The sequence below is a fragment of the Saccopteryx leptura genome, chromosome 3 (assembly GCF_036850995.1).
Source record: "Saccopteryx leptura isolate mSacLep1 chromosome 3, mSacLep1_pri_phased_curated, whole genome shotgun sequence".
Taxonomy (NCBI): Eukaryota; Metazoa; Chordata; class Mammalia; order Chiroptera; family Emballonuridae; genus Saccopteryx; species Saccopteryx leptura.
The window spans coordinates 50,505,423-50,531,039 of record NC_089505.1 but is presented as its reverse complement, the minus strand read 5'-3'; the positions used below and the strand labels follow the sequence as shown (position 1 = coordinate 50,531,039).

At 40.6% G+C, this 25,617-nt stretch overlaps 1 protein-coding gene across 5 annotated transcripts in view; it reads right to left on the bottom strand.

Annotated features, from left to right (window-relative positions):
• LAMA4 (laminin subunit alpha 4) overlaps nt 1-25,617 on the bottom strand; it is a 167,788-nt gene that overhangs the window by 59,117 nt on the left and 83,054 nt on the right. For 3 of the 5 annotated variants that reach the window (XM_066373432.1, XM_066373430.1, XM_066373429.1), the window contains exons 7-13: nt 24,639-24,734; nt 22,369-22,520; nt 20,528-20,638; nt 13,106-13,217; nt 10,160-10,327; nt 7,414-7,607; nt 2,951-3,067 (exon numbers count right to left, since the gene is read on the bottom strand). In XM_066373432.1, the coding sequence (XP_066229529.1) occupies nt 2,951-3,067; nt 7,414-7,607; nt 10,160-10,327; nt 13,106-13,217; nt 20,528-20,638; nt 22,369-22,520; nt 24,639-24,734 (950 nt within the window). The remainder of the gene's footprint in view (nt 1-2,950; nt 3,068-7,413; nt 7,608-10,159; nt 10,328-13,105; nt 13,218-20,527; nt 20,639-22,368; nt 22,521-24,638; nt 24,735-25,617) is intronic. The other 2 variants (XM_066373433.1, XM_066373434.1) reach the window with 2 other exon arrangements.

The window sequence follows — 25,617 nt, the reverse complement described above, 5'->3', positions numbered from 1 at the left end:
GGATATCGGGCCAACAGGTCACACTGAAATGGGAGTGAGGAGGAATCAAGAACAACTCCAGAGTTTTGACTTGAGCGATTGGGTTGTGCCATTAACAGGGTGGGGAGACTAGGGAAGAAGCAGGTTTTATTCAGAATATTTACACTCAATAGTCCTATTACATATTGAAACGGCAGATGAAATTGTGAACTTGCTACAAATTCTGCTTAGCTCTTGAAAATATCAAGTGACCATTTGTATGCAAGACTTTGGAACTCAGTGAAAGTATCAAAGTCAGAGGTGTAAATTGTGGAAAAATGCATATAATTAAGTTTTAAAGCCATAGTATTCAACAGGATTAATGAGGGGGAGAATATAAATAGAAAGGAGGGCTGAGGACTGAGCACTGAGCCATTCATTATCCAGAGCAGGGATCTACCAGGCGCAATGCCAAGTACGGCCCAAGGCCCGTTTTTATATCGGTCCCAGCTAAGAATAACCTTTACATTTTTAAAGAGTTGTAAAAAAATAATAACAAACAAAAACCAAAAGAAGAATAAGAGAGGGCAGTTGCATGTGGCCTGCAGAACTTAAAGTATTTACCACGGAGAGGTGGTGCCGCAGGGAAGCCAACACAGAGGCTGGGAAGAAACAGCCAGGGAGAGGGGAGGGGACACGGGGGGGGGTTGGAGGGGCCAGAACAGGGTCTTTTGGTGTTTTTTTTTTTTACTTAATTGATTTGAGAGAGAGTGCGAGAGAGAAACATTGATTTGTTTTTCCACTTATTTATACGTTCACATTCACTGGTTGTTCTTGTAGGTGCCCTGACTGAAAATCAAACTTACAACCTTGGCATGCTGGGCCAATGCTCTAACCAACTGAGCTACCTGGCCAGAGCCCAGGACAGAACTTTTAAATAAGGAGGGAAGGCCCTGGCCGGTTGGCTCAGTGGTAGAGTGTCTGCCTGGCTTGTGGAAGTCCCGGGTTTGATTCCAGGTCAGGGCACACAGAAGAAGCACTAATCTGCTTCTCCACCCCTCCCCCTCTTGCTTCTCTCTCTCTCTTCTCCTCCCCTCCTGCAGCCATGGCTCCATTGGAGCGAGTAGGCCCTAGGTACTGAGGATAATTCTATGACCTCTGCCTAAGGCACTAAAAAATGGCACTGGTTGCAAAGGAGCAAGGGCCCCAGATGGGCAGAGCATCGCCCCCTGGTGGGTTTGTCGAGTGGATCCCGGTTGGGGTGCATGCAGGCAGGAGGCTGTCTCTGCCTTCCCTCCTCTCACTAAATTAAAAAAATTATAAATAAGGAGGGAAGGATAACAACACAAGGCTGAGAATGCTGAGGACAGAGAAGCAACCATGTTTTTGGCTAAGCTGAGGTTGCTGGTGACTTGGAAAAGCATAGGCTCAGTGCAGGGGTATGGACTCCCATCTGGAGGGGGTTAAATTCAGTGGACAGCGTGGATCTGGGGGTGGAAACAGCAACTGTGAATGACTCGAGATATTTTGTTATGAATCTAAGAATAGTAATGAGGCAGATATTAGAGGGAATGTAAGCCAGGGTTTTTTTCTTTTTAATTTTTAAAAGATAGAGGATATCAGAGCATGTCTGTATGTTGGCAGTAATAATCCAGTGGAGAGAAAGAACCGGGTGAATCAGAAAAGGGGAGGCAGGCTGCTGCCCTGTTTCCAAGGTGAGGAAGGGTAGGATTCAGAAAACAGGTGGAAGGATGGACCTGTGACAGGAGAATGGACATATTATTACTTATTACAGGAAGGAAGGTAGAAGTCTGGATACAGATATAGGTGAGCTGGTACATTTGGGGAGGAAATATGAAGAGACTTCTCTCTGTTCTTAATTTTTAAGCGAAGCATGCAGCAAATTCAGCAGCCAGACGGATAGAAGAGGGGGTGAGTCTCCCACCAGTTATGTCGGCTGCACTGGTGTGGTCACAATGCTGGGGGTATTTGAATTTACTGGGGACATGGGGTTAGACTTCTCAGATGAGTATAGCAGGGCATAGTGTGGAAGTTAAGAATATTTGCAAAGAATGATTATATTGATCATTTTAGCTGTTTAAGGAGGGAAGAGAGGATACAAGAAGGGGATGAGTGCAGGGGATGAGGTCTCCACGTGGCCAGAGAATTGCTGGAGTAGGCATTGTAGAGTGACGGAGATAAAAGATGGTGCTGGGAGGGGGTGGGGGTGTGGGGTTCGAAACCGGGATTTTGGAGAACGTACTATTATTGATGTTGACTTGGGTATGGCCATAGGAGGGATAGCAGAGGTGGCCTGGAGGAAAAGCTTGTTTTCAGGAGTGCAAGGAGCTGGAGGTCTGAGAGCTGGTGGGCTCATGCATCTGGGGTTTGATCTCTCTAAGGATAATGATGGCAGTATGGATGCAGAGGTAGGCAGGGAGGCTGGTGTGGAAAGAATGAGAGGGGTGATCAGATGGCTTTAAAATAATATCCTGTCAAAGGTAATAAAAACGAGCTAAGAGTAATTTGGTGATGGCTTGTCTCACTGCACTTTATTGGAATTTCTACTTTAAAAAGTATGACTTTTATTGATTTAGACTGTCAGTTTTATTAAACACACAACTTATGAGTAAAGAGTGAGTAGGATGGACCTAGAGCAGTACTTTCAACAGAAATTTCTGTGACAGTATCTGTGTTATCTGATATAGTACCCACTAGCCACATGGGGCGCTACTGAGCACTTGAACTATGGCTAATGTGATAGAGGAATTAAAATTTTAATTTGATTTTATTTTAAATCATTTAAATTGAAATTTAAGTAGTCATATATGGCCACTATTCGATGACAGAAACTGAAACCTAATCTTATTTTTATAATGCCGGCTAACTTGATAGATTTGAATCTGATTTAATTATTCTGAGCTGCTCTTCTAATCTGCTATCAATACAACCGCGAACAATACAAACCCAAACAAGTTCCATGCATTTTTACCTTTATTATATCATCAAGTTCTGCAAGGGTCAGACGAGGCATCGTCAGAGAATCCCAAGATGTCCTCAGGGAGGCGTTCACCCCATCCACGTGTCCCCTTACTTTGTTGTGCTGTTTCTGTAGGAAAAACAAAGGAGAAAGAACATGGCTTTAGATGGAGAGAGCATCAGGGAGAGCAGTCAATATCAATTTACTGTCTTTGCATCCAGACAGATCTGAGTTCTAATCTCAGCCCCACCATCTAACTGTGGTGCAACTTCGGGGAATTCTACCCACCAAATAGTCAGTTTTCTCATTTATGATATAAAGGTAACAAAGGAAGCCCTTTGGGAGCTTTGAAGCATGTGGTTGTGATTATTACTTAAAACATCATCATCATCTGAGTTAACACTTGATTCTTTTCTCCTTCAATGTAAAGTGGAACTATGAACACAGGATTGAACGTAAGCTCCATACTTGCAATAATTGGAAAATAAATTAATTCAAAAAAATATCATGTGCTAACTTGGGGGTACAGATAGCTCATTTGGGTAGGAATAAAGCATATACAAAACAATTTTAATGTCTCTTATAAAATTTAAAATGGCCCTATTATCAAAGCACAACATTGTGATCTTACTTTCTCTTACATTGAGCACATTACATTAGATATTCAGAATTTTTGAGGAGGAAAGTTTCCCAAATTGCTAATATATTTTTTGATGAATGCTTTAATTTTCACCTTTCACCACTGGGCAGGATGTTGTGAATCTGAAGAAAAATATTATGTAACTTCAAATGAATTCAGAGTTTGAAAGCAACATAGAATGAAACTTTAGAGGAAAAAGTAAAAGACTCATTTTACAATCTGGGTACAAAAATGAGTTGAAGTTACTTTAGAAGTGGTAATTCAACTTGAGGTTGAACTATATAAGCTCTAGTATAATCTAGGATATCCTAGAAACAATTACAGAAGCCCAGATATAGTAAGACATACATTAAGACTTTCTAAGTTCATCTTAATGTCTTTATCACCTCCTGAGTTCTTTTCTGATTTAGTGAAAAGGAAGACAGAGTCCAAATATAATATATTGCTACATGGGAAGATAAAGGTCTGGGGACAGAAAAGAATCTCATTTAAACATCCTCTTAATGCAAGAACATTAAAACAAAATCAATTTCCCCTCACTATCTATTAAGCTTAATAACACAATGTGACTATCTGGAGTTAATTATACTTATCTCCTCAGGGAAAAGTAGTTATACAGCCCTGCACAAAAGGAGTATTTTAAATTATATATATAAGGAAGGGAGGTGGGATAAGGTTGGTATTATTTAGCTCTCTCAGAGAAATTTTCTTTTTACAGAGTGAGATATGACCCCATCTGGAAGCCCTTGAGTCTAAGCTGCCTTAGGGGAACACTGCTAACGCCCCGAAGTCATAGTCAAACTTCAAAGCCGTGTGCTCACAGCACTGCACGATAAACTGCAGTAATTGGGAAATGATATGTTTCAAGTTAAAGGGTTTCCCCCACTTATCTTATAAAATGTTAGATAGAATGAATAAAATGAACTTTGAAACAAATAAAGATATTCCTACAGAAAGATGGTCAACTTGAACAAAAGAAAGTTTTGGAAAAAAATAATTATGAAAATGATATAATTAACGCTATTCCTCATGCTTCAGCATTCATTTCACATATGCAAAAAAAAAAAAAAGTTTCCCAATTCTTAAAAACAGTCCTGGAAAGGCAAAACTTTGGCTTATGAATATCTCTAAACAGGATTTTTAGAGTATTTAATTAACTTTTGATATATAGAATCTTATATTCATCTGATGAAATTTTTTTTTTTTTTTTTTGTATTTTTCTGAAGCTGGAAATGGGAGAGACAGTCAGACAAACTCCCGCATGCGCCCGACAGGGATCCACCCGGCACGCCCACCAGGGGCAATGCTCTGCCCACCAGGGGGCGATGCTCTGCCCCTCCGGGGCGTCGCTCTGTTGCTACCAGAGCCACTCCAGTGTCTGGGGCAGAGGCCAAGGAGCCATCCCCAGCACCCGGGCCATCTTTGCTCCAATGGAGTCTCGGCTGTGGGAGGGGAAGAGAGAGACAGAGAGGAAGGAGAGGGGGAAGGGTGGAGAAGCAGATGGGCGCGTCTCCAGTGTGCCCTGGCCGGAATCGAACCCGGGACTTCTGCACGCCAGGCCGACGCTCTACCACTGAGCCAACCGGCCAGGGCCCATCTGATGAAAATTTTTATCATGTTGTTACCTTTTGGTGTTGGGAGTAAGATAGTGAAATAAATATATATAGTTGTGTGGCTACTGTTGGCACACATCAAAATGATTTTTTTTTTGGTTTTGTATAAAGAGTGGAATTTTGGTGTTACCATAATTAAAATACTTTATACTTAAGTTGAGTGGGGGAGACAGAGCCATTAACAGATGGTCACAATACAGAAAGAGATGAGCACGGGCTCACTGCAGGATTGCTGGAGAGGGGCGCTTGCCAGTCTGCAAGGCAGGAAGGCCTCCTGGAGGCGGTGATACCTGGGGTTTTGCAGGTAAGGGAGGACGGAAGTCTGATTTTTAGGCATATGGGATTATTGGTAAGGGGACGGAGCCTGAACTGAAGAGGAGTGGCTGAGGAGGCTGCAAGGCTCCCCAGAGAGGCTTCTGTCTGTATGCACATGAAACACCGCAGACTGTCTAGTGCCTTTCAATGCTTTCAACCATGAACCACAGAAAAACATGTATGTTATGCTGCAATGCAGTAAACACACATAACTAAAGTAGAGATATGATGAAACCATACTTTACTATAGGTTACGTACTTGAATATTTTCCTATTCTATTTCTATTTTTCCTTCTTCTTTTTAAAAAAATGCTGTTTACAGCATTCAAAACTAATTTTATGGTTCACTAAATCAGCAATTTTCAACCGGTAATTGCAAGAGGCACCTTAATGTGCTACAAGAATTATTAAAACATGCAATACTTGACTATTTAGTCAGGGGCACTGACCTCTTTTCCCTTAGATTGTCAAAAAAAAAAAAAAAATGACAGCCAAAATAACAATAACTGTACAGAGTGAATGAATCAAAATTATACCTATTTTTTTATCAGATTGGCAAAAAATAGTAATTTTGAGGGCCATGAGATGAAAAAGGTTGTAGTGTTCTCAAGCTGTAGTGTTCAAGGCACTGCTATAGGTAGTAAGAGAAAATGAAGGCTCTTAGTAAGACCAAAAGGTAATGGTCAATGACTTAGGTAGGCCACTCTGGCCGGATGAGGAGGAGGGGCTGGAAGGGAGCAAAAGTAGAGGAGAGAGAGCAGGAAGCTGTTTTGGTTGAGAAATGAAGGCCCACACTGGAGAAGTTATAGAGACATAGAAAAGAGAATAGAGCTAAAAATATTCCGATGATAAAATTAGCAGGAACCTGTGGTTGATGAGATGTGGGAGGTGGGAATGAAGGGAAATTCAAGGAGAAGGTTGAGTTCCACTAACTCTCTTGAAATCTGCTTGAAGAAATGTGTTACACTTATAATTTTGCTTAACAAATAATGTTATCCTGACCATTATTATTCTAAAAAATATTGACTAAGGAATCGCTGTTATTAGAAAATGGTGGTGAAAGATGTAATTTGCTCTTAGTTAAGACATTTTACAAGGACTTACTGAGAAGTAGCGGTGACTGAAAATCAGGGTGGAGAGCCGGATTTAAGTTGATTTTGCCAACCATAATAATAAGCATTACTGAATGAATGAATTTGCTCATAGTTGTTTCCTGTTTTTTTACTCTGATACTTATAAGTATGTTCAAAGATGTACGTGTCTTCCTATTAGCTGACTCCTCTCGGTGGTGTGGCTGTGAGTGCATGTATTGCTTGGAGCACACGTGGTCACAGAAGTTCTCATCCATGGAGCTGTGGGCATGCACAAACCCTGGCCTCATAGAGATAACGGCTTCATAGGGATAAAAGCTCTGGACATATTTGGGATTTTCCTCCCCTCTTTGTATTTGCATGACCTTGTCTTGAAGTAGACTGCCTATATCTGCTGCTGCTGATTGGCCAGGCTGTGAGATTTACTTATGCCTTTCCAAAAATTACATATATCCTTACAGACATGGTTCTGGGTTGCTCTGGTGTTCTAGTTCTCTCAGTATATAAAAAAGTTAAGCATAGGAATAGTGCAATATTTACTCACTTGCTAGAGCAACACATTCATATATGCAGAGCCAAGCACCAAGAACAATTACATTTTTATCAATGCAAAAGCTAAAGAAATCTAAAGGTTTCAACTTGATTTGAGTTATACATTAGCAAATTACAGTGGCAATAAAATGTGCAAATATTATTTTTAAAATATGAATTTAAATGTACCAGTATTTTAAAAATTGTATACCAACTGTACCCTTTTGATATAACTTTGTGTTGTTTATGTCTAAACCACATTTACAGTTAGAGTGTCCACTGTACCTCGTGGTCCCGCTGCCTGGCTGCTGTGGCTCTGTTCATGTCTTCCGCATCCCTGACATGGTCCAGAGCCTGGTCCAGTGATTCCTGGAGGTCTAACAACTTAGCATTGTAGTCGTCCAGCTGCTCCAGGACCACAGGAAACAGAGAGCGGGTATCATTGTACAGCCGCTGCCAACTTTCAGCCAGGCTCAACACTGGAAAAAAACGACATGAAAAGTCAGTCTGGGCTTCTCCTGTTTCCTCCCATTGTATCCAGCATTTAGCAGAGATGCAAACATGTCAGGCTATGCCTTCTTTAGCAATAGAGATTGACGGTGTTGTTCACAAAATAAACCCATGTTTTATATTTGAAGTAAAAAAACCCCAAAAAACTATTTTGTAGGGTTTGAGAGCCCCTGGGTAGCAGTCAGCCAAAAGACTGGTTTGATTAGTTTTCCTATTGAGATTATGTTTTATATGAAAATCAACATTATACTATGTTTGTTATTACCCAGACTATTTCTAATTTTACTATTTAAAGGGGATTTGGATATATTATAGTTTTACTATTAATATAACCAAAATTATCTTGTTTGTTACTGACAAACGATGTTTACAACCACTCATTTTCCATAGTCTCTCCAGTCTACAGTTTCTAGTTAGCTCCTTTAAGTCAATCCTAAATCATTATTTTGGGCGGAAAGAAGATTAAATGGTAATGGTATTATCTCAAACTTTGTATGGGTCTTAGTTCTCTGATCAATGTTACATGCATTGACTGTGTGCCTTAATTTCATTTTTTTCCTCCAGGGAATAGCAGTCTGTCTTGTTCAGGTTTTGTATTTTCTTTCATCACCATGAGCAGAAGACACAAGTTCATGGCTGAGTAAAGAAAGTGGTTGAAAATGCCTTCACTAGGTGGAAGGCAGCTAAGTGGGAGATGTGACTGGTCCCATTTCCTCGGGGAAGTCTTGTTAAATTCCAAAAAAGGCAAGGAGCACGGAAGCATACGGCTGTGACATCAGAGCTGCAGCCTTCCCCTTCTTCATCCTGACTCAGAAATGGGGCCCAAGCTTCTACCTTGGTTTTACCGTTTCTATGACTTTATATGTTTGCTATCATAAGATGTCTTGTGTCAAGAATATTTTTGTCCATTGTTAATAAAAATTGATAGTAATGATTGTAGGAAAATTATCTAGTATATGTGTTCCTAATCCTTTTGTGCTACAGGGCCCTTTGTAATATAGTAAAACCCTCAGCCCCCTCTTATAATGTTTATTAAAATAAAATACAAAGAATTAAAAAGGAGACCAACATATCAAAAAATCAATTGGTAATATAATAATGCAAATGCTTCATTTCTTTTTGTTTGTTTTAGAAGGAAGACAGACAGACAGACAGGAAGGGAGAGAAATGAGAATCATCAATTCTTTGTTGCATCACTTTAGTTGCTCATTGATTGCTTTCTCATATGTGCCTTGACCAGGGGGCTACAGCTGAGCAAGTGACCCCTTGCTCAAGCCAGCAACCTTGGACTCAAGCCAGTGACCTCAGGCTTCAAGCCAGTGACCATGGGGTCATGTCTGTGACCCCATATCAAGCTGGCAACCCTGGGCTCAAGCTGGATGAGCCCATGCTCAAGCCAGAGACCTTGACATTTAAAACCTGGGTCCTCAGTGTCCCAGGCTGAAGCTCTATTCATTGCACCACTGCCTGGTCAGGCTAAGTGCTTCTTTATTAATGCATTAAATAAGATTTAGAGGTGGAAATAATAACTGAATTATTGATGAACTTAATGTTTGAGATGACAGCAACAGTTAAATACAATATGCAGACCTATGATTCCTTTTGTTGATTATGTAGATTAAATGAACACAAATGCTTTGCAACTCTTCCCATCAAGGGTGGAGTCAATTTCCTCATCTCTTGAATCTGAGCTGGTCTTGACCAAAAGAAAGGATATGGCATTGTTGGGTTCCACAGCTACGCATCAGGAGACCTTATACTTTCCATTCTTGCCCTCTTGGAAGGCTTACACTAACTTTCGTAAGGTTAAAGACATGGAGGAAGAGGCCATCTCAGCTAAGACCCCAGACAAGTGAGTGAACTCAACCATGCCATGTGGAGCAGAGATGAGTTGTCCAGGTTGAGTCTAGCCCAAGTTGCCAAGCCATGAAATCATGAGCAAATACATGATTATTGTTTTAAATGACTATGTTTGGGTGGATGGTGAGACAGTGATTGATAACTGATATAGGAACCAACTCAGAAGTTTGCTAATACTGTACTATTGTGATTTGATGTCTACATGCATCATTAAAGAAAATATTAAATTCCCATCGAGGTTAAAAGTCATTAGAAGTCATTCATGGACCTCAAAACATGAATGTTGCTGATCTTATAGCTTCACTGGTTTCTCAACACAATTTTCCTTTCTTTAATTCTGGGAACTGGTTTTCATTAGCCTGCCTTCCCTGTTTTATATATTTTTACCAACTGCTAAGTCCCTATTTCTTCTCCTCAAAAGATTCCTTGTGGAAGCTCAGATGTTTCTCAAAAGCTTAAGGTTGGGTCTGGATCTAAAAATCATGGTCATATAGTCATGTTGTGCTAAATGATTCTCTGAGGCCATGTAACAAGTTCTAAACTGCTCTGAATATTGAGTATTGATTATTTTGACCAAATATTTCCCTGTATCTCATTGTCCTTTCCTGGACCCACAAAGAAAGCAAATACGTGCTGGACTTTAGGAATTAAATGCACCTACATTCATAGGCTTCATCTGCCTCTTCATCCACGAGGTCCCGTTGAGTGAGGAATGGTTGACGGCTTCTAATTTCCTCCAGCATCTTCTGGGCCAACATCAGCTTCTCTGAGATTTCTTCAGGGCTAAGCTCCTGTTCCTCCCCATAATAGAGCATCTTATTGTTGATCTCTGAAAAAAAAAACATAATGAGAGAAGGCAGCAGGGAGAGAGGACTGGGTGTTTTACAGTGATGCCATTGAAAATGGGCGAGTGAAGGCAAAGGGCAGGCTGGTCCTTGAATGGAAAGAGAGACTCATTGAAAGATGGCATACTGATGTTCACACTGCAAATACTGATGTCAGCATCTGAGTCCAACATTTATTCCCGGGGAAGTAAAATCTGAGAAAATCACTTCTCTTTGCTTCCCATTTAGTGTCTTCAGAATGGGAACAGGATTAATTCAAAATCTGCCCTGATGTCTGGTTTCCATAGTGATTCAATAATGTTAATATTTAAGGCACAAAAATCTGGGGTCTTTGATCAACCTTTTATATAAAATATGTAACTTGGAGGAAATGTTGTATCTCCTGGCTTATATAAGATGCACTGGAGATATTAATTGTATGTTAGCTAAGGATTTATCAAGGTTTTAAGCCAAAATGAAAGGATACTGTAGTTGTTCAAGTGAGTCACTCACATTGTTCTACAAACTAGATATAATATAAAGGCTTGTAAATTATTTTCCATATGCATTTTTTACAATTGCTATTTTCCTTCTGTAGTATGACTCTCAAGATTGTAACATTTTGACTCTGGGTCATTTTCACCTCATGTCCAAAAGTAGGATGAAGAATTTTAGAACTGGAAGGACTGTTGAGGTTCAAAGGGATTAGATGAGTTGTTTAAATACTAGCAAATCTGAGAAGTTCTCTGACTCCTCATTTCTTCCATCCAGGTACTAACCAGACCCAACTGTGCCTAGCTTCCAAGATCAGACAAACTCGGGTGTATTCAAAGCTGTATGGCCATAGACCCTGATTCCCTGTTTCTACTACATATGATCTGATGAAAGTTATGCAACTGCAACCTTGTCTTAATGCACCTCCGGGAGGAAGCATTCTATCTTCGTGGCATAAATGAAATTGTGTGTCTGTGGTTTACTATGATCTATGCGGTTAGCCAGACAAACACTGGTGTCACATAAATCATACCAAATAAGGGCTTGTTTTTTATATGGCTAGTAACTTGAAGGTCATCAGTAGTTATTTTAGAGATGGTTGGGAACAGGAATGACACATTGTTGGTGTTGTGCAGCATTCTTGAATTGTGAAGGAAGGGAGACAAATGAAGAAAGAGGTTTTAATGCTAGAAATACTACTGAGAGTTATAGGGATACCAAGATATTCTAAAAAAATACTATTAAAGGGATCGAACATTCATTTTTTAAGAAAGCCTAAAACACTAACTCCTGAAATAAACTAAACATAGATTTTCCCCCCCCTTACAAATAGCACTTGCAGGGCTAAATTCCTTGGCTTTTGGATAAAGATGTTATATTTACAATTTTGGTCTGTTTTATTTTAGCCACCTCTGGTAGAGATTAGAAAAAGAATATGTAGACAATAGCATTTTTGCCTTTGGTCTTCAGAGACTGTTTATACATTATTATACACAAGTAAAAACTGATGGAACCATTTACATTTTTTTGGTAATTTTTTTCATCTTTGCTTATGCTTAAAGGGCCAAATAAGAGGGTTTAGCTACTTTCTTAATTAAATACTTTAGAATAAAATTTTGAGTTACAGAAGCAAAGGCAATTTTTTTTTCTCTGAATAGTTTACTAGGATGCTGGCTTTATTTGCTGCCTGGAGGGACATTCATTTCTTAATTAGATGAGGTTAACTAATCTAGGTTCAATTTTACTTTTAGAACAAATCAATAGTAACTCTAGAATGTTATAGAAAAAGAGTATTTTATTGGTAGATGCAAAAGCATGCAATAATGAGGAAGGGAGAGGGAAGTGTTGCAAATGCATGCTGTTTGTTTTTATTGTGCATTATAGGCACCAAAGGAAATACAGCAAATGATTAATATTGACTTGATATATCCATTTTCTTGGACTATGCCCCCTATACCTCAATATAAAGATATGACTTTCCCACTGTGGGTCCCTTTATTGCCATGGTGCTCTGAGATGTACTTGATGTTGTCATCTAGCTCTTAATATATATATAGATAATATAAAAAAAACTATGGAAAGACACATATTCTTTCCTAGCAGACTGTAACCCAAGGAATTTCTCTTTATCTTAGAACAAACAAAATTTGCCTGCTTCCTGTTAATAAATAAAGACTGGTTTTCAATGCACTATTAAGATAGTTGGAAGTTAGAGCACAAATAAGCAAGCCTTCCCCCTTTAAGGGAGAAGGCAAAAGTCACAACAAAGCTATTGGGCAAAGAAATCTCACACACACACCCCACCCCCAACCAAATTTTCTTCTGGATTAGGGACCGGAGCATTTTGTATGCTTGGCTTTTGGGAAAGAGCATTAGAGACAGTTCAGGATGTTTTGGGTGAGTTTAGTGCCACTTTACAGGCAGTACTTTTGCTTCAAACATCAAGGGAAAACATGAATCCTATTCAATGATTGCATTTTAGAGACACCATAGCATGCAATTTCCCATGCCAAAGATATTTTGGCATTCCACTTCTGTAAAAGGCCTGGAAAGTGAGTGATTTTGTACTATTCGTTCTTGAAAATTTACAGATCATAAGTAAGGATGAATGCTCAGAAATCCCAGATAAACAACCTTGAAATGCAGACCCTATAGAAGTTTAAACCTATAACACTACCAACGGTTCTTGGCATAATCGTAGGCACTAACAGTAGGTATTATTTTTTATTGCTGTTAATAACAAGAATGATTCCTTGCCATTAAGCTGAACCAGAAGAGGATATATTTACCTTGGATTTTATCCCTCATGTCATGGGCTTGCTCCACAAGCTGAGTTGCATGGTTAATGGTATCCATACTTTCCTTCTGAGCCAGTTGGCTCTTTCTTGAGGCTTGGCTTTCCTATAATTAATTCGTGTAAACACTAGATTAAATTTACGAGAAGGGAATGTTGTATATGTGTATGTGGGGGTGGGTAGGCATAATGTATTTCATAAACATAAAATTCTCTGACATGAAAGTTCTATTATAGAATCTATAACATATAAATGGTCTTAGAAACCATGCATGGAGGCTGACATAATGACTGGCTTTAGGGTTACAGAATCCTATAAAACCAGATGCCATTCCTCTGCCATCAGTCACAGCTCGACCCAAACCAACTAGCCTTTAGAGGTAATTTACCCTTTGAATTTTTACTATATCTTAAGATGCCAGCCTAGGAAATTTTCCATGTCTGCTGATCAATCTGATGTTGTGCTGTCTAAAGAGCTTAAATCTTCAAAGGGAAAACTGCCGAGAAGGTAGGCAGATCTTGAAATGCTCCATGCATCCATGGCTCTTGGGTGGTCCAACCACTGGTGAAACGGAATTACCACAGAAGAGGATTATGCTCACTGGGCGAAATGCCTCTTCAGGGGTGCACTCCCGAGTCCCATCCGCAGTGATGGCACTTTTGTACAAATAACCGTTCGAGCAGATTTGGCTCAGAGTGAATGGAGCTCTTCTCTGAGAAGCTGACTCTATTCTCTCAAGTTGGGAGTTTCTGTTTCAGAGTTCCCATACTATATTTGTTAAAATGAAACCCCAACTGAAATGCGGCTTCTGAAGAGAGGTAGTGCGGTGGTGCATGTATGTGTGTGTTTCTCTGTGTGTGTTAAGACAGAAGCTGATCTAAGAAATGTTCAAGGCCAGGACTCTGGCCTCTATGCAAGGCACGGGGGATGTGTACTTTCGTTTGGCATTAGAAAGATGGACTTGTGCGTTTAAGAAGAAGACTTCTTTAGTTTGGCACATGATAGATGCCCACTTGCTTCATCTGGTGGGATTCTTTTTTGTGTATTTTGGGTGGAGATTGACTCAGCTCTATCACAAAGGGCTATAGTACCTGAATGCCACACAGAGTGCTGACAGACCCATTGCACAGTTTCCCCAGGACAAGGAAGTAGACACTTCAGACTTCTCTCCTTTTGTCCAGTGTCTCAGCCACAGGATTATACCATGATTTTACCTGGATTGTTTTTACATTTGCCAGGCATAACCCAAGCAAGCGGCCCATAGTCACAGAAGAGAATGCAGAAACCGTATCATAGCAAACATAGCCCTAGAGACTTTTCACTGGGCAAGTCTGGAACGCCCTCCCCACAAAGCTCCCTGTGCAGCAATAACACAGCATCAGCCCCTTCCCCAAACAGTGGGCTCTCTGCTTGGACAAGGCATTCTGAGTCGGTGCTGTCCTTCATCCAATTCCCGTCCTCTTCCTCGCTTGTTCTAATGCTTTCCAGTGACTCAAAATCTGTGGTCATTTTAAAATTAGATGATGCAAAAAAGATGAATATTATTCTTGATGTCACCTCTCCCCGCTTTTCAAAAATACAAACCCAGTCATTTTATCAAGTTTAAATTGAGTTGTATTTGTAGAGCACAATATCATGTTTTTTTACTTTGGTTTCATCCTTGAAGGGAAGATGCTATTGTTAGTAATGTGTTCATTTAACTTATGGAAACTTTGAATTGAGGCATGAAAGGCAGCTGGAGAATGTCAGCTTTCTAAGAAAACTTCTTTCTGAAAAACACCAGGGGGCGCTTATTTATTTTTAACAAAAGAATCAGTGGAAAAGCAGAACATGCATTACCTTAAATTGAAAAATTACTGGCTATAATATATAGTAATGCTTATGTGACTGTTATATTTTTTTCTATAGCTTTGCTATGGAAGGAAACTAACGGTATGGGCACACAGTAAAACAGGCACACCTTGCTTTAAGAAAAGCTGAAATTTAAAACTTATCTCACAACTGTGAATCAGTTAATGGTTTACACTGCAAATGGAGCAATCACTGCCTCACCAAAACAGTGAACATCTTTGTACATATTTTATATAAAAACGGCCCGGGCTGGTTGGCTCAGCGGTAGAGCGTCGGCCCGGCGTGCGGAGGACCCGGGTTCGATTCCCGGCCAGGGCACACAGGAGAAGCGCCCATTTGCTTCTCCACCCCTCCGCCACGCCTTCCTCTCTGTCTCTCTCTTCCCCTCCCGCAGCCAAGGCTCCATTGGAGCAAAGATGGCCCGGGCGCTGGGGATGGCTCTGTGGCCTCTGCCTCAGGTGCTAGAGTGGCTCTGGTCGCAACATGGCCACGCCCCGGAGGAGCAGAGCATCGCCCCCTGGTGGACAGAGCGTCGCCCCATGGTGGGCGTGCCGGGTGGATCCCGGTCGGGCGCATGTGGGAGTCTGTCTGACTGTCTCTCCCGGTTTCCAGCTTCAGAAAAATGCAAAACAAACAAACAAACAAACATATTTTATATAAAAAGTGGCAAGAAGTTTTTGTCACAGAGTGCATAAAGAGGAATGTACCTAGAATACTAATGTTTTAAAAATATCAACCAGACTGAGGATGATAATCGAATCTATCGGGAATGATCATATATTTTGTTTAAATGAGGACACTTCTGAGAGTGAATGGGGGAACTTCTAGTACTCACTCTGGGAGACAAGCATCAAAGGGACAGTCTTGAACAAAACAATAGTAGGAATACTGGAGTGCCATTTCAGAATCTGTTCAGTGATATCTACTTCTTTGGGCTTGCTTATCTCCTAAACATTAAGACTTCCAAATACCTTTCCAGCCTTGATCTCTTCCCTGAACAACAGATTCGAATCTCTAACTGCCGTCAGAGCAACTGCAGATGCTTCATCCCTAAACTGTCCAGGATAATCCATTCTCTATTTTTAGTCTTAGTTAGCCATTTCTCCAAACCTGAGCTTTCCTCCTGTTTATCTTAATATTCAATTGATCACCAAATTATTTTTTTTCACTTGCTGTTCTGGCCCTCTTCCTGTTTCCCATTTCCCATTCTCACTTAATTCTTGTTCATTGCAATTCTTCTCAAATGAAGACAAGGTAGCAATCAACCACTCTTGTTTAATTACTGTGGCAGTCTCCTACTTTGTGTTCCTATCTTCAGAGTCTTTACTCCCCAATCTCTATAACCTTTACTGAGGAGGAGTGTTTCTGAAATCCCAAATCTGATCAGCTCATTGTTTTTATTTATTTGTTTTATTTTTATTTTCTTTACTGAGAGGCAGGGAGGCAGAGAGACAGACTCCTGCATGCGCCCTGACCAGGATCCACCCGGCAACCCCCATCTGGGGCTGATTCTCTGCTCATCTGGGGCCACTGCTCCATTGCTTGGCAACTGAGCTATTTTAGTGCCTGAGGAGAGGCCCTGGAGCCATACTCAGTGCTCAGGGCCAACTTGCTCAAACTGTTTAAGCCATGGCTGCAGGAGGGGAAGAGAGAAAGAGAGAGAAAGAGAAGGGGTAGGGTGGAGAAGCAGATAGTCGCTTCTTCTGTGTGCTCTGACCAGAAATCGAATACGGGACTTTTACATGCCAAGCCAATGCTCTACCACTGAGCTAACTGGCCAGGGCAGCTCGTTGTTTTTAAGTAAATGTTTTAATGTCTTCCAAAATCCACAGTGTGAAATTCATGTTCCCAGCATTGCGGGCAAGGTTTTCCATGGTGTGGCCTCTGAGAACTTATCATTATTTTCTGCTCCTTGTCTTATAATTAATCTTCTAGAAGGCCAAGGCCAAAGTTTGTCCAGTCGCCAAAATACAAAGTGTTGCTTTACATCTCTCTGCTTTGTGGTAATTTTCCCTTGCTTGGACATACTTGATAAACTCCTAGCCATTTTTCAATGCATGAGTCAATGCTCATTTTCTCTGAGAAGTCTTCCATAAAGTACCCCTGTTAAAACATTTGTTTCTTCCGTAGAGTTATCTCTTTAGGCTGTATCATATCTTTTTTTTTTTTTTTTTTTTTTTTTTTTTTTTTTTTTTTTTTTTTTTTTTACAGAGACAGAGAGAGAGTCAGACAGGGACAGACAGACAGAAGCGGAGAGATGAGAAGCATCAATCATTAGTTTTTCGTTGCGCCTTGCGACACCTTAGTTGCTCATTGATTGCTTTCTCATATGTGCCTTGACCGCGGGCCTTCAGCAGACTGAGTAACCCCTTGCTCAAGCCAGTCCAAGCTGGTGAGCTTTTGCTCAAACCAGATGAGCCTGTGCTCAAGCTGGCGACCTCGGGGTCTCGAACCTGAGTCCTCCACATCCCAGTCCCACGCTCTATCCACTGCGCCACTGCCTGGTCAGGCTGTATCATATCTTGATTATTGAATATTGTTATAATTTTTTTACATGCCTGTTTTCCTCACTAGACTGTGAGCTCTTTGAGAGCAGGAGTCTTATTATATTCATTTTAGTATCTCTAGCACCTAGCACAATAACCGTTATATGTCAGATATTGAATAATGTTTTTGGAATTGAAACATTTTTATTTTCTGTCCTGCCTTTTTGTCAGGATAAGAAATGAGACTCAGATGCTTTTGATGTGTGGAGGTGACCAACTTTCCTTTCAGTCCTAAAGACCTCTTTTCATCAAATGCATGGGCACCTTTTAGGGGATTCCCAGAATAAGGGGTGGGAAAGAGCTATAAGATTTCCTAAAAAAGGGCTAGAGAATTTGGATATGGATGTTGGGACAAAACCAGTAACTTCAGGTTAATGTAAATGGTGAGATTTAGGTTATATAAGATTTATGTGGCAGGTCATTTGCATACAGAGGTATTTTCAAGTTCAAGAGGCAATATTAGTATGATTTTTATCACTGTGGGAACCTACACTGAAATCTTTCACTCTATTTAAAGCTAAACATTAGTTTCTTTCTTTTCTTTTTTCTTTTTTGTATTTTTCCAAAGTTAGAAGCAGGGAGGCAGTCAGACAGACTCCTGCATGCGCCTGACTGGGATCCACCCAGCATGCCCACCAGGGGGCAATGCTTTGCTCATCTGGGGTGTTGCTCTGCTGCTACCAGAGGCATTCTACTGCCTGAGGCGGAGGCCATGGAGCCATCCTCAGTGCCCAGCCAACTTTGCTCCAATGGAGCCTTGGCTGCAGGAGGGGAAGAGAGAGAGAGAAAGGAGAGGGAGAAGGGTGGAGAAGCAGATGTGCGCTTCTCCTGTGTGCCCTGACCAGGATCAAACCCGGACTTCCACACGGCCGACATTCTACCGCCAGGGCCAGTTTCTTTCTTAATAGAAAGCTTTCTAAAACAATACTTTTCTTAAATCATTCTTAGAATCAATTATGGACTCTCCTAAACTAAGAGCTTGAGGATGCTTGAGAAGTCCTTATGATAAACTCTGGGCATTTATTTTGAAATGTTTCAGCAGGATCTTGTCGGTAAGAATGGAAACAGCTGTGTGAATGCTACCATCCACCTCCCGCTTTGGTGGTGTGTTCTTGCTGTCGAGGAGCCTTTTCTACGGGGATGTTATTTTCAAGCTTGCATTATTTATCCCCAGGAAAGCCTGCCTGCATTTGACTTACAGCAAAAATAGGAAAACTACACAACAAAATGATCTGTAACTCTGTCTGAAGAACTGATCTTGGTGAAAACATTCCCTCAAGAGTTGAGGCACTTTCTTGGTATTTCCTTTGAAATTTAAAAGATCTCACTGCTTTTCAAATGCTGGTACTTGGATTAATTTGCAGCATCACATGGGAAGCAAGGACAATTTTTGTATGCATTTCAAAGTCATTCAATCTTCCAAGGGTCCAATTAGAGTAAGTAACATTTTTAGAAGCTTAATCTCTTAAAAGTTTAAGAGCTCCAAGCTCAAAAGAGATTATCAGAATTATTTTAACCTTTATTTTTATAGAAAGTGAGAACTATTTTTGAAAGGCACTTCAACAGTTTATGTCAAACAGCAGTATAAGAAAGCAGAAATTCCGTAGTGCTTTAGGCAGTACTGGTACTGGTGGGGCATAGTAAGGGGGACAATTTGTTAAACACTTTAATATGTTAAATATGGTGCCTTGTGGCTCAGTTGTGTTTTTATTACTATAGAAGATGGAGATTTTTCCACTGGGGTCTTGGAGAATGTATTTGATAGTTTCTTGCGTTGACTCTGCTCAAGTTTTAATGCTTTTCTAGTTAATTTCTGAGAGCTTTTACAAGTCGTATTCCCCTCAATATTTTTCTTAGTTTCATTGACTTTTCCATTTATTTAGCTGTTTTACTGAGTATTTGAAATTGTATCTTGTCAAGTCTATTATATCTTTTTATTGTAATTTCTCATACTGTATTAAATGTATTGTTATTTCCTTTCAAGAATTAATATTTCTTTCTATTTTGTTGTGAATTAGATATTTAATCTAAGTCTTTAATCTGTTTGGAATTTTATGGTATATACAATATATATATATATAGATTGACTTACGACCTATGCAACTTATGACCAGTCGACTTTACGACCACAATCGCTAGCCACCACTGCTCCATGTCTGGCAGCGCAAGTGTTGCCCAATTGGGCGTACGACAGTGCGGACCAACTTCTGGCAGCACTACCATCTCTGCGTGCACCATTTCAATTGTTATCCCAGACTCAGTACAGCAATTTGTATTTTGTGTCTTGGATATTTTTCATCAAACCCCTCCAAGATGTCTACCAAGAGGAAATTTTCTTTGCAAATATTAAACCAGTTGTACTGGTAATGCAGTGTTTTACTTAAACCTGACAAATGTAAAAATAAGAAACAAAATTGTGTAGAGATGATACAAATGGCATAAAGTGAACAAAGAAAATTATGATATATAATAATAATAAAAGAAAATTATAAAATATGACTTAAAGATTTTTATAACATCATTTCACAGTACTGTACATATAGCCTACTCAACTTACGACCAAATCATGTTAAGACTGGTCTGTCGGAACCAGTCATGGTCGTAAGTTGAGCACTAGCTGTATATTTGTGCCAAAGTGCAAAACGGCTTTCTCAGCACAATTCCTTTCTTCTTGTTTATAATATTCTACAAAGTAAAGCTTATTTCTGGATGCTGTTAGTCTTAGTCATAGAATGCTAAGGCAAACAGCTGAATGACTATCCTAACTGAAACATATACCAAACATATTAACCAGCAGTGAAAGTGAATATAAAGAAAGTTCCCCATAAAACTCAATTTTTCAAGGAAACCAGTCAGGATGGGAAGAAGCAGTAGAGACCGAGTATACCCTTGATTTATTTTAAGGTACCTGAGTCACCGCATATTTTCTGAGCTGTTAAGCCTCCGTTGTTTGTGACTAGCTCAGCTCACACCAGCTAAATCCCTTCTCTGAAGGCAGTCCCAGAAACTGAACACATACCCTTTCAGCTAATTCATCCACATCAGACAGAAGGCTTTTCATTGTATTCTCAGCATTGTTGATTTGTATCTTTCTTAAGACATACTGGTTTTCTCTTTCAGACAATTTTGACTGTGGAGAAAAATGTTTTGAAAATAATCAGTCGATGCACATAACAGATTTATAAACATCAGCACAAAATTCTCATAGTGTTAGAGGACTCAGAGTAGAACGGAAGCCTCTGTTCCCAAAACAGTGGGATCTGGGGTCTATTGCAGGCTGGTAGGAAGGTTGGGGTCCGCCTGAGGGTTCTCAGGTCCCTAGAGGCTAAAATTCTTCAAGGTCTGCACCTCAGACAGAGGCCCTGGTCTGGGCTGTGCTGGCCATGGTGAAGGGGTGCCTTTTCTAATTTTCACAAATGCACAGTATAGACTGGTTGTGGCCTTGGGTGCCTGAGCTTTAAAATGTCAGTTTTGGAAGACTGTGGAAGAAATGATCAACCTATTCAAATCAGTGTATATGGAGTCTAGAAATTTACTTTTTTTTTTTTTTTTTTTTTTGGTATAAGTAGAGCAATACTTTTTATTTCAGACCATTTGCCCCTTTCTTTTTCATTTTTGAGAAGTTTGGTCCAAATGTGGCTTTACTCAGATTACTTCAGAGTAAGCACATCAGTCTTGGCACTGGCTTCTAGTCAACTCTAATTATACCTGTCTTAAAGTTGTGCTCTTAAGGAAAGAGGATTCAAGTGGTATCGAGAAGCCTACGTCTGGGTGAATCCTCTGTGATGAGGGCCTTCATGTGTTTACACAGATGAGCTTGGACAAGAACAATTTCTAAGTTTGGAATAGAATGTTCACTAAGATTCCACCCAGCTCTACCATTTTGTGATTTTTGTTTTGTTTTGCACTTTGCATATTTGGGCAATTGCTGTACATGTCATTCGTACCTCCAAAAAAGTACAGTAATGAGCATTTACTGTGCTAGGTACAGTTCTAACTGCTGTACACGTATCAACTCATTGAATTCTCTCAACAATCCACGAGATGTTCAAAACATTCCTTAATTCTAGATGAGAAAACTGAAGAGTAGAGTGGTTAAATAACTTACCCGAGGTTAGTAAGTCAGAACTGGCATCTGAATGCAAACAGTCTAAATTCAAAGTTTATGCTCTTAACTATTAAATTAAATTGACTAACAAAATAAATAACGACAAAAAGTGTGCTAGTATTAATTCTATTTCAGCCAATTATTATTGTGCGTGTGTGTGTGTTTAATATCTGTTGATTGTGATAGAAAGGTGAGTGTATTGCCTGCCTTTAACTTGCTTATTAGAGATTAACCACTAGACCTGTGAAGAAAAACAGGATGTGAATATGTTGTGTGCTTGAGTGTGTGTAAGAGTGCAGGAAAATGAGAAAAATACGATGGGGAGAAGGAAAAGTAAAGGTAGGAGATAAAAGATAGAGAGAGGGAAACAGAGAGAGGGAGAGAGAGAATTTACTAAAGAAACTCCTCTAAACACTGTAAACTGAGAGTAAGGCAATGGTGAGTTTGTGGTAATGACTTGAATGACGCACGTACAGCTTTACCCAGGAAATGAGTGTCTTGCGTCTCTCATTAGCTTTGCACATAGGGGCTAGTTTTTCAGTCATTTCATTTTCTGTATTAACCTCTTTTTATAGATGGCAGCTCTTGGTTTCGGCTGGAGCTCATGCTTACGATGAACTTTCCATCATTTCCTAGGTCTAACAATCTGTAATATAGCCATGGGACTCAGATACCAAAAGGGATAGGAGTTACTAGAGTGGTTCTGTGAAACCAGAATGAAAACATGCAGAAGGTACAACATTTCTGCATACTTTGAGGAGGTAGATGGTGGAGTTCATTTCATTCACGTGTCTGTGGGCAGCGGCGCCAGAGGACACACTCAACAGACCGGATTTGCTTTCTTCAATGGAGAGCGCAGCTAAGCGGAGGTCATCGGTCAGGTCCCAGATGCACTTGTCACAGCCTGGAAGTAGAATGGGCATGTCGATTCCTCAAAATCAAAAGTCGGCTGGAATGTATATTGCTTTAAGTAGATCACTATATGTACTGCCTTAGTTAATACTATTTCCATTTTTGTTTCTCGAGGTGCTGTTCTGGGTCACAGAACTAGTTAGTCCTTATATTCAAAGTGGAGTAGAGCCTCAAATAAGCCAAACTGCCCATCAAGCCCTATCCCCCCTTAAAACCAAACAAAAAGCAAGTAACCCATGCTACAGGGAAAATAAGTTAACATGAATACTGAGCGCCCAACTGAGACAGAAGGAAAGCACGGCGGAGCGAGCCACCTGCGATGGGCGGGTGAGGAAAGGCGTTGGCCACTTCTCTTTAGCGTGGACCGCCCTCTGGGACAACACTCTTCACACCTGGCCTGGGCTGTGCTTTGTGCCTGCTGGCGGAGGCGGCTATTCGCTAGGCTCTGCGCCTCTCCTAGCACCTTGGCTCGTCTCCGTCCCTGTTGTAGTGCCACTCACTCCTTGGCCCCACCGCAGGAGCGACGCAGCGTGTGTGTCTCCCCCCCCCCCCCCCCCCCCCCCCCCCCGTGGTCTGACCTGCTGTCTGGTGGGGTAGTTGCAATTTCTCATTGTTTCCTGCATTCACAGTTGAGTTCCTCTCACCACTGTCATTACCCCCCAGGGACTCAGTGCCTTCCTGGGGGACACTCACAAGTACACCCTTTGAAACTTTTCTGTACTCAAGCTCTTTCTCACAGAAGGTACTCTCTTCTGGAGAACTGATAAAGGGAGGCTCAAGTGTTAATAGTTGTTAATATGTTAATTTGTTATTTGAAGTTTAATATGGTCTTACTTATATCCACTCTCAGGGGAACATCAACTGGAAAGAAAGGTGCACAGGGCCAGGCAGGCATCTTGATGTCCTTAAAGTGACCTTGCTTGGGGAACCACCTTTCAGTGCATACATTTTGCCCTGCTTGTGCCTCCCTTCTGTGCCATCTTCTAAACTATGATTCATTGGTAATATTCATCTCTTGTGTCCAGAGGGATTCAGAGGTCAAAATACTTTTGTTTAAGGAAGGGGATACCCAATGTTAAAATAGTCTTTAAACCACTCCACTTAAAGGTAAACATTAGTTACTTTTTTTGTGTGTGTGGCAGAGACAGAGAGAGTCAGAAAGAGGGACAGATAGGGACAGACAGACAGGAAGAGAGAGAGATGAGAAACAGCAATTCTTTGTTGCGGTTCCTTAGTTGTTCATTGATTGATTTCTCATTTGTGCCTTGACCGGGGGGGCTACAGCAGACCGAGTGACCCCTTGCTCGAGCCAGATGAGCCCGTGCTCAAGCTGGCGACCTTGGGGTCTTGAACCTGGGTCCTCCACATCCCAGTCTGACGCTCTATCCACTGTGCCACCGCCTGCTTAGGCAGTTACTTTCTTGATAGACAGCTTTTTCAGGCAAAGCTTTCCTTAAGTCCTTCTAAGAATCAATCATGGGCTATTCTAGAGTAAGCATTTGAAGGATGCTTGAAAAGTCATTAAGACCCATTTTGGGAATTTGTTTTGAAATGTTTTAGCAGGTCCTTGCACCATCAGGACCACTCATAATTTGACAGGAGTGACAGAAAAATCCAGGAAATAAAGACGGCATCTCCTTTTCATAAGGCCTGACTAGTTTATTTCTGGTGCCACTCCGGAGGTGCAGTGATTTGGGAAAAGGTGCTAAAATCTCTTGGTATCTCAGTTTCCCCAGAGTTGTAAAGCATTTTCTGTTAACCATATTTTCTGGTGACCTGAAGAGAAAAAGGAGCTAAAATAAACTCAGTCACTGGAAATTGCGTTTCTGCATTTGCCTTTACTCACTAGGTAGGATGCCAAACTTAAAGACTTGATAAAATAAGTTTTGCAAAATCAAGGTGTTTAAATGTAAATCACCCTTTTGCCAATCGGAATCAGTGGACAACTGAATATTTTTGTTTAGGTCTATTTGGCTGAGTCACAGACAGCGTGAAAGCTAGGGGTGGAATTCAGGCAATTTCTAGAGAGAGGGTGTTGTATAGCTCTCCTTAATCCTACACCTGCAGCACATTAGAGGAAGTGGGGTTAGTCATGTACTGTTATTTTTACTTATGGTTGGGCAGTCCATGCCTGTAGGGGGTTCAAAACCTTCTTCCAAGCATTCTCCGGTTACGCTGTCACATGGACCTCCTCCACAATTGCACACTGTGGGAAACAAAAACAAGGGATTAGGGAGTCATTTCTTAATGCTTAAAATATGGCAATGTTCTTGTGGTTTCTAGAAATATTGGCTATCAGCATATAATTACTCCATGGGGATTAATTACATGCTATGATATAGAGATTGTACCCCTCACCCAATTAAGCCCCAGTCCAGTGAGATTTTCAAAGGTGACGCTCAGGCAAAAGCAAATTTAAAATTTCTAGGACTCCTTGTCCAATTTGGGGTAGGGGGTGGGGGGGGGGATTCTGATATGACTGTGCCATTGCTTCAGTCCAGAAAGATCCTGGTAAATTTCAAAAGGTACAGGATAATCCAGAAGCCCATTCTTCCACTGGAATCTGAAAGCCAGCCTTTCACTGCAGACTGATTCTCCAGTTTCATCCAACTGCAGGACTGATCATTGCCAGGTGTGAGGGAGGAGCAGCCAGCAAGGAGAGTGAGGACACCCAAGAGCAAATCTTGGCTTCCACAGCGCTTGACCTTGGCAAGGCGGCTCCAAACCTCCAAGTGATAGCTATCAGTGGGAAGGCCAGAAATTATGTCGTGGAAAGAATTAGAAACATGTTTACACAAATTTAGAACCCATTATTCATCTACTGATGATTTTCAAGAAAGCCTTTTGGAAAAAAACAAAAACAAAACCTCCATCTCATCACACTGTTCATTTCCCACTGAGTGTCAGAGTAGAAATTAATTTGTAATATTTAAAAAGGAATTCCTAAGCTATCTGTGCTAACAAATAAGCTGAAATAGAATTGTGAAGTTTCCCCACCACTTAACTGTCTTTACAGAAAAATCATAAAAAAATTCGTTTTAAGGCAAAATGCAGTTATTACATGTTCAGCTATTTAATGTTCCACGAAA